This window comes from Cladophialophora psammophila (genome assembly GCF_000585535.1).
Source record: "Cladophialophora psammophila CBS 110553 chromosome Unknown aczJe-supercont1.11, whole genome shotgun sequence".
NCBI lineage: Eukaryota > Fungi > Ascomycota > Eurotiomycetes > Chaetothyriales > Herpotrichiellaceae > Cladophialophora > Cladophialophora psammophila.
The window spans coordinates 1,217,140-1,232,679 of record NW_006912932.1 but is presented as its reverse complement, the minus strand read 5'-3'; the positions used below and the strand labels follow the sequence as shown (position 1 = coordinate 1,232,679).

At 53.6% G+C, this 15,540-nt stretch overlaps 6 protein-coding genes across 6 annotated transcripts; 3 read left to right on the top strand and 3 right to left on the bottom strand.

Moving 5' to 3' along the window:
* Window positions 1-898: 898 nt before the first annotated feature.
* Window positions 899-2,542, top strand: A1O5_07667 (uncharacterized protein; the record flags this gene model as incomplete). Its single annotated transcript, XM_007748256.1, has 1 exon — window positions 899-2,542. The coding sequence occupies one exon, from the start codon at window positions 899-901 to the stop codon at window positions 2,540-2,542; it is 1,644 nt and encodes a 547-aa protein (XP_007746446.1).
* A 1,115-nt stretch (window positions 2,543-3,657) lies between these two features.
* Window positions 3,658-5,524, bottom strand: A1O5_07666 (uncharacterized protein; the record flags this gene model as incomplete). Its single annotated transcript, XM_007748255.1, has 5 exons — window positions 3,658-4,010; window positions 4,137-4,948; window positions 5,004-5,187; window positions 5,243-5,378; window positions 5,459-5,524. The coding sequence occupies 5 exons, from the start codon at window positions 5,522-5,524 to the stop codon at window positions 3,658-3,660; spliced, it is 1,551 nt and encodes a 516-aa protein (XP_007746445.1).
* A 765-nt stretch (window positions 5,525-6,289) lies between these two features.
* Window positions 6,290-7,672, top strand: A1O5_07665 (uncharacterized protein; the record flags this gene model as incomplete). The annotated part of the gene is made up of 1 exon (XM_007748254.1): window positions 6,290-7,672. The coding sequence occupies one exon, from the start codon at window positions 6,290-6,292 to the stop codon at window positions 7,670-7,672; it is 1,383 nt and encodes a 460-aa protein (XP_007746444.1).
* Window positions 7,673-7,782: 110 nt separating this feature from the next.
* On the top strand, window positions 7,783-9,741 carry A1O5_07664 (uncharacterized protein; the record flags this gene model as incomplete). The annotated part of the gene is made up of 1 exon (XM_007748253.1): window positions 7,783-9,741. One exon carries the CDS (start codon window positions 7,783-7,785, stop codon window positions 9,739-9,741), a length of 1,959 nt encoding a protein of 652 aa, XP_007746443.1.
* A 290-nt stretch (window positions 9,742-10,031) lies between these two features.
* On the bottom strand, window positions 10,032-10,899 carry A1O5_07663 (2,3-bisphosphoglycerate-dependent phosphoglycerate mutase; the record flags this gene model as incomplete). Its single annotated transcript, XM_007748252.1, has 2 exons — window positions 10,032-10,641; window positions 10,721-10,899. The coding sequence occupies 2 exons, from the start codon at window positions 10,897-10,899 to the stop codon at window positions 10,032-10,034; spliced, it is 789 nt and encodes a 262-aa protein (XP_007746442.1).
* Window positions 10,900-11,867: 968 nt separating this feature from the next.
* Window positions 11,868-15,113, bottom strand: A1O5_07662 (uncharacterized protein; the record flags this gene model as incomplete). The annotated part of the gene is made up of 1 exon (XM_007748251.1): window positions 11,868-15,113. One exon carries the CDS (start codon window positions 15,111-15,113, stop codon window positions 11,868-11,870), a length of 3,246 nt encoding a protein of 1,081 aa, XP_007746441.1.
* Between the last annotated feature and the right edge of the window lie 427 nt (window positions 15,114-15,540).

Sequence of the window (15,540 nt, the reverse complement as noted above, 5' to 3'; positions counted from 1 at the left end):
TTCATATTTCACTCTTCCGACCTTATTGCCTCCCGTTCCGTTCCCTTCACCTTCAGTGTCGACTCCGGCGTCGACTCTGGCCTCCTAGTACTCTCGGTCCCGCATCGCTCGCCTTTCCTTTCGCCCTCTACCGTTTTCGCTCTAATCGCTTCTACTCTCATCGACTCCTGCGCCGACATCCAGTTCCCAATTCGATCCGCTCGAGACTCCCCATCTCTACCCGATATACTACCATACGGCCCTTCGGACTCCCTCAGTCGTGGAGAGTGACTTGCAACATAACTGATAATCGTCCATACACATCATCAAAACGCTTTCAATCGCTCGATCATTGCCGCGCAATATCCTACAGTATTACACCTCGATCTGATTGCCAACCACCTTCATTGTTCTAAACCTCCGTTATCTGGTTCGCCACAATATTCAAGACGGCTTTGTACAATCCACCATCTGGCCCCCCTGCGGCCTCGCACTTCAGCACATTAGTAGCTCTACCACGGTTTCAAGGTTTCTGCCAACAGCTGGCTGAACGTTTGGTTCGTTCAGTCATTCTTGTCTACAAAGCATTTGCACTGACGGGATCTACCAGGCAGGCATTTCCTTCCTGGTTACGCCACACGCCTTCCCTCCTCCTGGCACCTGGAACTAGCTCCGCACGAAATCGTCTCCCGCCTAGTCACGACTTGTCTTAATTTTCTAATCCCCCAGGCAAAAGAGAACTGACACTCCTTCCTGATATTCAATTCTCGCGTCGGCAGTGCACGGACTATTATTTCTTCCTGAACGTTTTGACACCGCAGCTCGGACACTCCGGTTTGTCCCGTCCATACCAAGTTTCAGTCTGTCAACTTGCAATATACGATCCTTTTGTCTTGGTTTTTTCTTTTTCTAGAGTACAATGAGCATCGACGCTGGCGGTGTTGCTCAAATGACTTACCAGTCTCCCTTCAACAACTCTATTGGCGTTTCTGGCCCTGGTTTTGCTTCTCGAGGGAAAGGTTCCCATATCAAACGTCTCAGCGTCGCGCCTCCATCTAAGATCTCGACCATCGACGAAACCCAGCAGGCCAATACCATTTCCACTCCCCGCACTAGCCGTGGTCACCTTCTGGCAGGTCTGCGCACAGCCCCTAAATCTGCTACGGTCCCTCCTGCCACCCATGGCATAGGTCTGGAAAGCAGCAAGTACGCCCCTGCGCCGTACGGCAACCATGTTCCGCAGACAGCGACTGGCTTGTACTTTCCCGGAGGCAGGAATGCTTTGCAGAGCAACTTGCCACAACCTTACTCGCTTCCTGAGCATGTACTTGCCCCTCCATCTCTTGACTTCGTTGACGGAGCAGAGAATATGGATCAACACTTGTACGATGAACTAGTAGCCACCAATAATTACCTTGCTCAACAGCAGCGAGCCCTTCAACAGCAGTTGTTGAATGTCACTGCTGCGGCGCATCAGCTATCTGGGCTCAACCTGAACACCGGTTTCATGAACAACCTCGGCCAGCAGCAGTATCAGTCTCCCATCAGCTCCCCAATGGGTCTGTACAATCAGCAATTCCAGCAGGGCTTGCAACCCGTGGTCCACCCAGTCCCTGGTAGCCCTGGTGTCTTCACTGTCTACAATCCCATGACGGGCCAGTCAAGTTATCTCGTCGACAATTCCTACCAGCAGCAACAGCAGCAACAGCAGCAGCAGCAGCAGCAGCAGCAGAAAGAAGTCTCCCCCATCCGTCAGAACAATTCTGTTTCCCCGCCTCCTGCCACGGCAGCCTACCAGCGCCAGATGCCCGAGTCATCTTTCTCTGTGATCGAAGCCCGTTCAAAGACGCCTCCCAAGTCCACTCCATCGCCCCCGCAGGAAGTCGAGCCTCTCCCACCTCCATCCGCCAATGCGTTCCGACGAGGTCATCGAAAGAACCTATCGTCTGCCAATATCAAGACTGCCGGCGACTGGACAAAAGGTTCTGGAGCGAGATCTGCCGGGTTTCCGCAAACTCCAATGACCGCCACTTTTGGACCTGGACACGGGAGAGTGGGAGAACATCCTGTGAGGCAACCCAAGGGCCCTCCCCTTCTGCAAGAGCTTCAGGAGAAGCCTACCTCCAAACACGAGGGAAGCAAGAACTTTGCTACTCGACAGCGCCGTAGAGCTGTCTATGACCTTGTGCGTGCGGGCCGTGAGCGTCGCAGCGATGGCGGTCGGCAACCCGGTTCGGGGGCTGGAACACCTGGCAGCGAGAACGAGTTCAACTTCTCGGTCTCATCTGATGACTCTGTTCTTGCTGGTGGTAGCAGCCTCTCGAGCAAGCCAAGCCTTGGTAGTCTCCGGGCTGTTGCCAGTGGGGCCATTGGGTCTGAGATCAAGGAGAAGTCTCGAGAACGGTCTTCTGTTGACAGCGTTGGAGCGATCAGTGCTAAGAGCTTGAGTAGCGATGAGGGCAATTCTGTTGGAGGATCTATTGTCGAGGTGGAACCTGCCAGACGCAACACGCCATTGATGGTGCTCAGTAGCGCTGAGAAACGAAAGAGCGTCGTCATGTGAAGCGGAAGGCTTAACGAGGGCAGGTGCCCCTTTCTACCACATCATTTGAGTTCTCTTGGAAGACTCAGCCGCTCGTTTCATCACGACCTTGATGACTAACTACTCCGCGATTGATTGGCATGAATATTACTGCTTTACACTCGACCCATCCTGACGGGAAAAGCATTGAAACCTCGATCGGAACACTATGATTATTCCTTAATGAACGGTTTTCCATCGAACAGTCTTTTTGGCTTTTGCCTTGTTTTGCAAGTCGTTGAACTGTCTTGTTAAGGCCGGATACACTCCTTTTATTGCATGAATGAGCCACTACGCTGGGAGAACTTGACAGGGGCAGAAATGCCCCGCAGAGAGCCTCCCTTCTTAGCTTTGCTCACACTTTCCCTGGCAGATTTGTTGGCGTTGGAACGGCTGAGTGCAAGCGTAGTGTGGCGCGGTGAAGAGAGGGTGGACGCAGAGGATGCGTTGTCCAGACAAGGTTGGACCACGGCTGCCTGGGAGAGAGTGCATCCATTCCACCCATGTGCAGACGGGATTCAACCTCTTTTCTCCGACAGGCGTCGATGACGGGAAGTAAGTGGACGGATGGATTGATGGCTGGATGGACCGACGTACCGAACGGGACTATAGAGGACCGCAAGCTTTTGACTGCTCGCCTACTTGCTTGCGTGCTTGTTATGCTTGCTCTCCTTTCTGCAGAAATGAACCACGATGAACATTCTGAGCGTTCTGAATCAATGCTTCTCGCCCTTCTTCTTTCTGCGCCTTCTGTCTCGTCTCTTGCTGCTGCTCTTGCTCCTGCTGCTGAACAGGATTTCAGTTCATATTCTGGATCCTCGTCGTTGGGCTTTCCAAGAAACTTCATGCTAGCTTAGGGGAAAGGGGTGCCGTTAGAGCCAATCATGCGCTGGCAATCCAAACTTCATGCTCATGTTTCATGCTCATACTCGTTGGTCGCTATCCACACCCCCACTGCTTGCATTTTCCCCATGTATGTAGCTACCACTCCCCCTGCCTATCTGCCGGCCTGCAATGATCGATCGGCTCCCATGCACATTCACATTGCACTCGCCTCGCCGTTGTTCTCTAATTCGAATTCTCGAAAAAGCTCAAGCTCAGCTGTTCAAATACCTCGCCACGGCGCCTCTCAGCCTCCTTCCGCCCTCGCCCGCTACATTGATCAAATTCTCCAGGTCGTCACCCGCAGTCAATCCGAGTTTGCGGATGAAGTCCTTCGCCACTGTCTCGATGTCGCCGTACCCGTCATGCCCTTCGAGACCAGTGGGGTCGTCCTCGGGCCGTCCGAAATACGCGTTTGAGCTGATCGACGTGGCACCCTCGAAGGTCTGTAGGCGCGATTTCGCCTCGGCTTGAGCATTGGGGTCGTAGTTGTTGCGGCCGAAGAATTCGTCAGATGAGATCGACTTTTGGCCACCGAATTTGTTGCGTGCATATTGTTCTTCCTCGTCTATCGTCGAAGCGATGAAAGGAGATTGTTAGTTGTGGAGGGAGAGAGAAAGAGAGTGCTTTGGACAAGACTGGACAAGGAGGAAAGGGGAAAGAGGGGGATCTATGTTCTTAGGGATGTCCTTACCCTCTACCGCAGAGGTCTTGCTGGGGCCGACAGCACCAAACCCCAACTTCTTCGGTGCTGCTGCGCTTGAGCCTGCCGCTGCCTTGCTAGGTCCGACCTGTCCAAACCCCAATCGACCAACGCCCATTCCCAGTCTCTCAATCTCACTCGGACTTCGCGCGTGGGTCGGGTTTGAACCCGACCTCGTCGCAGTATTGACAGGTGTCGGCGTCTCCTTGGGTGTCCCAGCGGAAGACGATCCGAAAGTGGGAGATTTACTGGCGTTAGCGAGTTCTTCTGCCTTCTCTGCTTCAGGGTCATAGCCTAGTTTCTCTATCCTCTCGGCCTCGGCCTTTGCCGCCTTCTCAGCTGCTTCAAAGTCGATTTCTTCGCCTGCGACCTTCTTGGCGCCGAGTTTGTGGGCTTGTTTCTTTCCGCTGAGGACGTTTGTGCGTCTGGCACCTGCACCTCCAGCAGCATTGGGACCTTTGCGGATTGCGGAAGAGGATGTCGTACGTATGGCGGCGGGAGCAGGGAGAGCGGCTTCGGCGTCTTTTACGGCGTCGTTGCCTGCAGTTGCGGCCAAAGGTGAGGGAGATTTAGGCCGTGTTTGCGAGCCATTTGGAGCGTTGCCGGCCGAGAGGAAGGGGGAGGCAGTGCGTGAAATCACAGGAGGGGTGCCGCTTCGTGAGGGCGGATTGCTAGGCCGCTTGATGGTGGGCTTGTCCCAAGAGGAGAAGAAATCGTCCGCGGGTTCGCCTGCGGGCGTGGATGTACCGTCGGCGCCAGGGGTGGAGAGAGGGTCGTCAGTGATAACCACCTCGTCTGGGTACCTGTTCAACGCGTAAGGCGATGTCAATACAGACAGATTGATCAACAATAGCATACTCTTGAGCATCTCTCTCTGCCCTACGCTTGAGTTCTTCCTTGTATTTGTTCGCAGCATTAGAGGTGTATTTGACCTTCGCATCCTTGCTTGCGAGAGCCGCACTCCCCCCGTGGGATTGGAAGAATTTCGTGGCAGACTCATTGCCTCCAACTTTCATAGTGCGCAGCTGACTCCATTGCCAAACTATTATCAATCAATATTTTGATTCTGGTTGAGGGGCAGGCAGTGTCCCGGTTACCATCCAAATTTGTAGATCTAACAAAGGAGATGTGGACACCAAGATTCCTATGGTTGGAAGAGCAGTCGAGACATAGATAGACGCCGAAAGGGACGGAGGACCAAGTCGGATTCTTTTGGCCGCAGTCGAAACATATCTGTGAATGCGATGTCAGCAGGTGCGGTGCGGGAAATGTTAGATTCCTAGAGGTGGCCTTCCACGCTCTGGTGTGAGTACCTTGTTGGCTGGTTTGGCTTTCAGCTTCTCGAAGATCCTCTGCGATTGCGCTTTCGTCGCGCTCATGTTGACAGGGGCGATGTTAGAGAGGTGGAAGAGAAGGTAGAAAGGTGGTCGTCGGAGGTACAGTGTCGAAAAAGGTACTTGACCGGGAATCTGGATAATATCAACATGCGCCAGAGTATGTATTATGTCCCTCGCATGTAGATGCCACTAAGCGAAATCGGGATGTCCCTTCGCCGCCTCCACAATACTACCACTACTACCTGTACTGGCCAAGGGGAATCTGTTTCTGCTTTATGGATGAACTCGAATATACAATGCATGGACCGATCAGATCAAGTCATTGAGATTCAGGTGCAAGATGCTACTGTCTTTTTGTGCCGTACCTTGGAAGCTCTTCTACCCGCGAATAAAGAAGCGTGTAAAAAAGACCGTGAAAAGGTCGACAGAGGGTTGTCTATCAGAAGATACACCAGACACAGTCTTTGTATGTCGAATTTTATCGTGTGAACAAGACAGAACCTCGATCTATGGATGCTAGGTGTATCTCTTTCACATGTCCTCCTCACTGGTAACCTGTATTCCTCAGCTTATTCTAATGTCTCTGTCTCACTCACTTACTCTCACCGCGCACTCACTCTCTCTATTCTGTCTTTTTTCCCTTCCCCCAGCCTGTCTTGCAGCCGTCTCCTCCTCCTCCATCTCCATGATACCACCCCTGACGACCAGCTGGATTTTCGCCGTGTTGTTGTGTGCTACGGCCGCCCCAACTGACTGACCGCGTGATTTACTGATGCGTGAGTGGACGCATGTTGCCGTGCCATCAGAATGCCGACTCTGAAAGATCTTGTTTGCCACGTGCAATGGGCAGATACAGGGTCTCCATTTCCAGAATATGGCACGGTCTACGGAGACGGTGTTGTTGAGGCCTACATTGCTATCCCTACTCATCCTCAGGTCTTTACCATTCGACTCACCTCACGAAAGTTCATTTATGACGGGTTGGCGATGGTAGTTTTCATTGATGGAAACTACCAATGCAATCGTAATAGAGTCAACCTACAGCCTGCAAAGAAAAACTTGCCTGAAATCAGAACAAATATTGACTTTCTAGTGAGACAAAAAGAGAAACCAATGGGTGACGGGACGTACATGGGTCGGCAGTGGCGCTTCGACGATTGCAATCTTGGTGAGTCCATTTTGGAGGAAGCAAGTTCGAAGCTAATGCTTCGTTACCAGTCTCAGAACTCCCCCAGGGCGTTGATGAGTGCCACTTCGATGATCTGGGAACGATCGAAGTCTTGGTCTTGCGATGCCATAGCAACAATCGTGAAGATAGTCAATGCTCGACGACCTCTTCAGGTGAGCACAGCGGGATCATGGATGACGAAGAGGATGCTAGAGAAGGGCCGGAAGAACCTGGTCCTGACGGCAATTCAAACACCGAAAATCACTCTACAAAAGCTGAACATCCTCACCCTGAACCACAGGACGCCTTCGGTGGGCTTTTTGCCCTATTCGATGGACCTGCCGACGGGTGGTCTTGCTTCGCTGGCAATCCAGGAGATGCCCTGTCAGATGGGTATTCTCGATGGCATTGGCAAGCACATGCTGGACACCCTGCTCCTTATGGCCCGCAGGAAAGACCACAACACCCGTCGGATTATCGTCTACCTTCTGGGCATTATGAAGAACCACGACGAACAGGGTACACCTATCATGACTCTCCGCCCTCTTCTACATATGCACCCCCGGCGAATCCGCCTCCTCCGGGTCTCAGACCAGAGAGGCATGTTCACTTCGACTACGGTGACGGGAGAGGGCCGCAGTCCAGTAGCTATCATACAAGATACGACCACCAACCCCATCACACTTGGGAGCGACATGATCAACATGCATACTCCCACCCTAGTCCCCGTTACTATCGCCCGGAATACGATAGACATCGCAATCCTTACGCCGACTATCCTGTTCCTCCTGAAGGCGGGCATTACATGTACAATCCTGATCGGAAAGTCTACCGGCCATACCCTGAGCCGAACCAAGTCCACGAAAGCTCTCAGCCACGTCCTCCTCTGGACCGTCACCCTACGCAACATTCATACTATCGGCCACCTATTCAAGGGCCTATACCTGAGACTCAGCAAACACACGGGCCTCCAACATTTGGCGGCTCTCAAGCGAATTTTCCGAACGCTGTTCCGTCAGTAACACCGTTCCCTGCTCTCTCTCCTAAGTTTCCAATCCAGCCCACGAACCTGGCCCCAGGCCAACCACAGCCGGTTCAATACCCTATCCCAATATGGATCCCTCAGCCAACAATGCCAGTTCCCCCCTTTCCCGCTGCCGTGCCGATCTACCCACCACCTAACAATGCCCCCTTGTTCCAGAATCAGAGAATCGGGTCCGACATTGGCCAAAGCACGCAAAATGACAGCACCTCAGGTCCAGTTGCTGCCGAGGAGCGGCCAAATGATGGTAGTTCTCAGAAGCAGGGAGGTGAAGTTACTAACAACATAGAGGGCTCTAACACCGTGCAATCTACCTCTGCTCAAGATCCTCCAGAAAATCCGAATAACGGTAACAATGATGATAACTGGGGGAATTTGGGTGGACATAACACTAGCGGCAACACTGGCACGTGGGCAAATGGAGGCGCAAACGACAACGGGAGCAACAATAACAATCAAGGTTGGGGCGACAGCGGAAACAATACACAGGACGATACCAACCACCAAGGTTGGAATGACGAGAATGGGAACACCGGAAATGGTAGCTGGCAGAGTGATACAAATCAGGATAACAGCGGAAGCCAACAAGGCAATAGTGGTGGTGGCTGGGGAAACGAAAATCCGAACTCTGGGGGTGATGGGAATAATCAACCGAACAGCGAGAGCGGCAATCAAAACAACAACTCGACGCCTAACAATGTGCCTGTACTAGTTGGGAACCGATCGAACAGTCGAGCTTTGTATGGCCCCCATGGGGCGTACTACACTTTGAAATCCTGTGCGCAGAATGCTCCTCCTGCAGACGCCGAGGAGGAGCCACGATATGACGTCCCTCAAGCTATTGCACAATCCAAGGGAGTTACGAAACAAGTTCAGCCAGGTAAAGGCTACCTCTACAACAAAAAAAGATGCGTTCCTTACTACATTGATTCTCTGGACGAGCCTTATGCCAGATTTGTCTTCAAGTACCGGACGAAGGAGCAACTCAAGGACGAGATCGGGGTCGAGATCACAACCGAGCCTAGTCCAGACGAGGACGCCAATGCTCTTGAAAACCTGGACAAGTCAGAGTTGATTCAAATGGTGCTCAGGGCCAAAGGTGCTTTGGGGGGGACAATACCCAGTCCGCCGCCGAAAGTGACTCCGCCTTCCATGAAGAGCTTTGAGCAGGTGCCCGTCAACGCTCCTGATGTGGGATTTCTCAGATACAGCTTGCCGCGCATGCGCAACGTTTCAAACACCGCGGGCCTCGGGATTCGATTATCCGATGCTTCAGGCAACCAGAGCAATGCAGGAAACGTTAACCAAAGCAACAACTGGAATGGTGGCTCGAACAACAATTGGCAACAGGGTAGCGACCAACAGAACAGTAGCGGGAACAATGGTGCTTCCCAGAAATGGCAAGACAACAATGATCAACAGAGTAAAAGTGGCTGGAACAACCAAAATTGGAGCAATGCCAACAACAATAACAATAACAACGGCAGCAGGAACGGTAACAGCAATAGCAACACCAGTTGGAACAACATTTCCGCCAGTAACAAAAATGGCTGGGATGGGCAACAGGAGAAGCAGTCCAGCGTCGCCGCCTCACAGCCCTCAGGGAATTTCAGTGTGCGAGCCCCCTCTCGCCGAAGCTCAGCGATCAGTCCGAAGGGAGGGAGCAGACTTTCCGGCCCCGTGAGTTCCACCCAGAACCCAAACCCGAACCAGATCCAAAGCCAGAATCAGAATGCAGGACAAGCTCTTGCCCAAGGCGACATGCTCGACTACATCCTCAACCACCCTGAAGAGGCAGCGAAGATGGGCATGGCTGGACCTCCACCGCCACCGCCACCTGCGATCGCTTTCACCGGCAGCGGCACGGTCGCAGGCGGCCAGACAAATATCGACATGGACATAAACGGCGCTGGTCCGCGTCCGCCAACGCCCACGGATCCTCCGCCGCCCTGCAGTCCTCCTAGCGTCCACGATCCAGGAGCTTTCGGGCCGGGCGACTGGGGAGCAGGGGAAAATGAGAATTCACGGCAGCCGGCGAGCGGTTGGTGAAAGCAAGGTCGGCCAGCGGGCTGGAGAAAAGCAAGAAGGTCAATGGGGCACATAACAGGAGAGGGAAGGGGATGCTAGGCTGGTTCTTGTCAACAGAATCGGAATCTCTTGGGTTCTGATATCAAGTGTATTACCGCACCTTCTAGATTCCAAAGCGGTGCATTTTGAGCTTGAGATGCGTGCTCTTCCGCTAGCGACTGGAGCTGCCGAGAGACGGGGATCTCAACGGCGATTGTAGGTCCAGATGGAAATTGAAGCCTCAAAAAGGGGAGAAGGGAAAGCTACCACTGTCATGAATTTCCTTCATTTCCCTCCTTCTGTCCCTTCTCGATCTCATCCTTATCGTCCCCTACGACGAACCCTCCACCGAGCAATATTGCCGGCTCGTGAATGTTGTGGTGTTCGTAACTCAGCGTGCCGACACCCCCCGCTTCCATAATCATCGCCGTCTCCGTGAGTGGTCGGCCGATCCAGCGTACGGCAAAGGCCCTCAGAATATGGCCATGGCCCACGACGAGAACGTCCCCTGTGACACCGGGCTGCTTCGGTTTCCCTATCACCTTGCAGTGGTACTTTTCTCTAATTTCGCGAATCAGATCGTCAATGCGATTGATGATGTCTTGGGGAGATTCGCCGCCAGGGCAGCCATCGCGCCAGATGTCCCAGGGCCCAAGCCCCTGTTCCTTGCGCAGGGCGCGGATCTCGGCGCTTGTAATGCCTTCGTAATCACCGTAGTCCCATTCTGCGATGCGCGGGTCGACCGTGACCGGGGCATTGGTTCTGTGGAGTGGTTCATGATCGTTGGGCTTGGATTGGGACTGCTGCCAGGGGTAGGGCTCCTGGCAGCCTAGACTGAGGAGTTCGAGGGTTCTTTGGGCACGGTGGCGAGGGGAGACGTAACTTTTTTTCAATCAGGATCAGCCATGGGATCTTAGGTGCGCGAAATAGAAGGAGAGAGGGTTGGGTTGAAAAGACATACATGTGAACCAGCTGCTTCGGCACGATCAACCTATCGTCTCCCACGAGGGCCTTCCCCGTTGTGCGCACTCGCTTCTCTCCGTCCTTGGTCAGGGGTATGTCGGTGGTCCCCGTGTGCTTTCCTGAGAGGGACCATTCTGTCTCACCGTGCCGGACGATGAAGCAGCGGGGGGTCGTCATCCCTCGGTTTCTGTAACTCAAATTGTAAAAGGCTTGACCTGAGCAATACAGACGAGAGCTAGATAGAAGATCTAGAGGGAACGGAGGAGAGCTAGAGTTCAGGAAATAAAGGAGGCTGTGGGAGGGGGATATAGAGGCTCTTGGTGGGGGAAGTTGTTGGTGTCCTGCCAGGCGGATGGGGATGGAACTGACGTAGGGGGATTTATGCAGGAGCAAAGGAGCCGGGCGGGAAATCTAAAGAAGCGGATCGGGGATCTGCAGAAAGGAAGTGGATGGAGACTATTGGGTTGAGTACTCAGCTTGGTCATAAGTCATCACTGCAATGTTTACGGAAGATAGATCCATTGAGGAGTGGTTGACTATTTTCCCATAGTAATCATGATGGAAAGGAGGGGGAGGGGAAAACAGACGAGGGGCACAAGATTGAGGACAGGAGGGGCTAGGGGGCTAGTAGGCACCCAATACCCAGTACCCGGTAGGCTAATGAGGCCACGACGCTAATAATTAGGCATGCTAGGCATTGGGCAGGGGTGTTTGGGTGGTGGAGGGCACCTAAAGAGGAGCACATGGGTGGCATCAAGTCACCTAATCGGTGCCTAAAGGGGGTGGAGTTGCTGACTCATCCATCCCATATTGCTTATCCCACCGACAAACCCGTGTAGAATGGGGAAAATCCATAGTCATCAACATCCTCGGTTACTGTATCTAGGTAGCTTGCTATATACTGACTGCTGTGAGAAAGCCGTGGTCAAAAAGAAAAAGCGAATGTCCGTGACAGATGCCCCATTATCTATCTATCATACATCCTCCCTCTCCCTCTCCACATTCCAGTCCAGCCTTGTCCCAGAAAATCAACTCAGAACCCGCAACTCCTTACTCGCTATGCTCCAATCCATTCTGAAGAACATATTCTTTTCTTTTTCTCCCTTCCCGGTCTGAGTTAGGAAATAAAAGAGGGGCGCGTTTCATCATTCTTGAATCACCATAGGAATCATGCCCATCTCCATCGATTCATCAATCGGGCTCAGCTCCGCCATGTCTTCAACCGCCACCGTGATCTCTGCTCGTTCACTCTTCTTCCCCTTGTCGGGCTTTGGCTTTCTCGCCCATCCGATCAGCACTTTCCACCCCGAGCCGTGCTCTTTGCCTTCCTCCATCACCTCGTCGACGCCTTCGAGCCACCGGCTCTGTTCTCTTCCCGACTCGGCGCGCACTTTGACCAGCCACTCCTCCCACATCCGGGCGCCGAGGAGGCCGGTCAGGTCTGCAACGTCCTGCGTACTACCGACTGGCCCTTGCACGGCCTCCACGTCCATGTATTGCTTGACGATCTTGCTAATGGTCGACACTTCGCTGATTGGGCGTGGTGCGGGTACGAACGGCTTGCCCCCTTGCCGCCATGTCTGCCAGCCCCCTGTGTATCCGTGACCGTGCTCTTCTGATTCCTTGGGGGGCCTCCGTCCGATGGGAATGAACATCCACGCTCTCTTGACGCCGACGAAGCCCTCTTTTTTCAGGCGTCGAAGCCAACTTCGAGCTGCTTCGCGTTCGTAGCCGCGCCGATGCAATTCGAACCCAAACTCTACCGACATGGCTTCTGCTCTTGGCCCTGCGTGTGCGATGGTTGAATCCATGATCATGTAGTCAAGGTACCCATGTGGTTTGAGCACCCGCATACATTCTCGAAGAGTCAGAACCCACTCGTCAATTTCTGGCACGCCAGGGACGGGATTGTGCTTGAGAAGAACGTGCAGTGAACGTGCCGAGATGACGTCGAAGTGGCCGCTGCGGAAGGGCAGCTGCCAGAGGTGCGGAACAGAGATAGTACGGTGGTTTGTCGGAGCCTCAGGTTTTGTCGTCTCGGCTGGTCGTTGAGACCGTGCTTGATCCTTGGTAATGACAGTGTAAATTTTCACATTCGGCCATTCCAGAGCGGCGTTCCAGGCCCACGAAGCAGAAGATGTCCCACCAAGGTCGAGAACGCGAAGCCGTTTGCTGCCCACGCATGCAGGATCGTCCAACGGAATTGTGGCTTTGGTTTTTAACCTTTGACAAGCTGCCTCAGACGCGAGGAGACGGCCTTTGAACACAGCCCTCAGAGCATCAATCTGCCAATTCGATGGCTCGATGGACCCGAGTGCAAGCTGCTCGCGTTCGACCGCCCGATAAGCGAGTTGTTCGGCCGTGCGCTCGAATACCCCAGTCTGTCGAGGGTTTTGACTGAATGGGCCAGAATATTTCGGACGAGATGGGTCAACCAGCGAGTGCCGGCCGAGGAGACTGTTGATATGCTTTTCTGGCAGGGCAATCCGGATAGCTTGTATCGCGTCAAGGCGAGATGATGAGTGGATGAAGGCATCCTGGCGCTTGCGGACAGCGAGCAGATGCTGGAAAGCAGAGAGAAAGATGGGCTCTTTTTCCTCGGGTTCGCTATCGGGACTGCCCTTCTCTGGGCCCCTCATAACCACAACTGTGTCTATCTTGGCCTTGTCAGCGAACATCACCGTCCGACGGACTCCCTTGGTCTTGTCATCGAGGGTTTCAGTAGTGTAAGAGTTCTCCTCATTCGGATTGGAGTCCAGGATTGCAGACAGATAGCCTGTTTGTGCGGCGAGCCACGATCCAGTGCGGTCTAGATTCTGGCCCGCAGCTTTTTTGAGCTCGTCATAGTACATCTCGTCATATTCGTAGTTTACAGTCATCACCTCAGAAGACTTGCTGGGACCAACACCAGTATCAGCGGCAGGACCGTAGAGGTCGTCATCTTCGGACTGCAGGCTCGTACGTTCCCCCGGCTCTCCTAAATTAAAGACGGCCTGCTTTGCGGTGGGCGGACCTTCGGTCATATTTGTATCGTCAATCATGAGAACTGTCTCGACGACATTGTCCTTTGAGTTGTTTTCCCAAGGCCGATGGTAGAACATCTCTGCGGTAGCGGTGCTGGGTACGCTTGGTCCTTTGGATTTGGTGAGACACCAGGTGTGTCGTGAGCCATGTTGCAGAGAAGAGAAGAAGCCTCCTGGCGATGGAATACTCAGCTGCGAGAAGCTATAGTCGGATATTGGGGTCTCCCCGTCCGCGCTGCGTGGTCGACTGATGGGCTCCGGATCATTCCGTTCGCGCATTTCTTGTCGTTTCCCAGATTTCTTCGACTGCCGTGAGCCGCCAGAACTTGTCGACCTGTCGTCAGCGCTTCTCTGCCCGGCCAGGCGCTGAAGCAGCTGCAATGCCTCTGGAGGAAGTCTGACCCCCACATCAGATCCATTAGACGGTGGTTTGTCCTCGAACTTCTTGAGCTCGTCAAGGGAAGGCATGAGAGGAGAAAGATCTTGTGGGGTGGCACCAGGCACAGTTGGGAAACTGACAATCATCTCGGTGAATGCTGCTGGTGATGTAAGATTCCCAAATGAATTGCCCGAATGGGCTTCCGCCGGCGACAGGATCACACTGTGACCATCGCCAAGCGCTATTTCGAGAGGCTGTGACTCGAGATTCGCAGGCGGCGGACCATCCCAAGGTTGTCCTTCCCCAACCTCGAGCTGTCCCATGTCCGGAGTGACGGGAGCACTAGTTCCCGTGTTACACGGTGAATCAGAGATTGAACTATTGCTGTCCCCGAGCGAAGGTGGCGCACTGATTTCCGGGACATCTCTTGGAAGGGCAGAGAGTGTACCGGGGGAAAGCCGAATTTTCGTGGCAGGAGACATCCCAAAGGTTATCTCCTTGATAGGACTCGCATCCATCGGACCCCAAGAGTTTCTGGGTATTATCAGAGCGGGGTAGCGGTTTCGGCTGGACTTCTCGCTGGCAAAGCTGTTTCTACTGGAGTCGGACGCGAAGCTAGTCGGGTCGCTGGCAAGAGACGGGCAGTCGTCACTGAACACTGTACCTCCATCGCTACCAGTAAGAGAACTTCGGGCTGAATTTCGTCGGTAGCCGTCACCAGCGCTGCTGGCAGGAGAAGGCGCACAGGAAGAGATTGGAGAGGATGGGCAGGTTGATCTTGCGAGTGAGCTCTTTTGAGCAGCGGCAGTAAAGAGGGCCGGATCCCATGCTGCAGGGCGGCCGATTACGGTTGAATCGCTTGCATCTCCCTCACTATCGCTTTTCAGGCCCTGACTTCCGTCTTCCTTTTCTTCGAGAATAGTATTAAGCTGCCGACCACGGCCCAGCCGCGGCGGAGATTGGTAGGTGGCAGATGGTAGGACGCTCATGCTTGCAAAGTGCCGGCCTTCACAAGATAATTAAGTATTGTCGGTAGATTGTGGTCTTCGTCAAATGGCCATCCACTGCCCGCTCGGCAAAAGGCGAGATCTGATGGCTGTCGAAATCGGTATTAATAGTTGTAAACGGCGCCGATCAACGGTCGCACGCTGGAATGGCTTTCAAATCGAAACTGCTAACGAGAGAAAGCTGAGAGCGACCAGCAACTTCAGCGACGGCGAGGTTAGAAAGGTGGGAGGGGAAGAAAGTACGAAGGAAAGAGAAAAACAACCAAGGAAAAGAGGCCGGTGGAAGCGCTGTGAGGACGACATTGGCGTCTCGCTCGAGACCGGTGGGATAATTGAGCGGAACGGCAATGTCACGCACTCTTTTACAAATTGGGAGAGGGACATGTCGACCTTGTGTCGATTGGCTCTG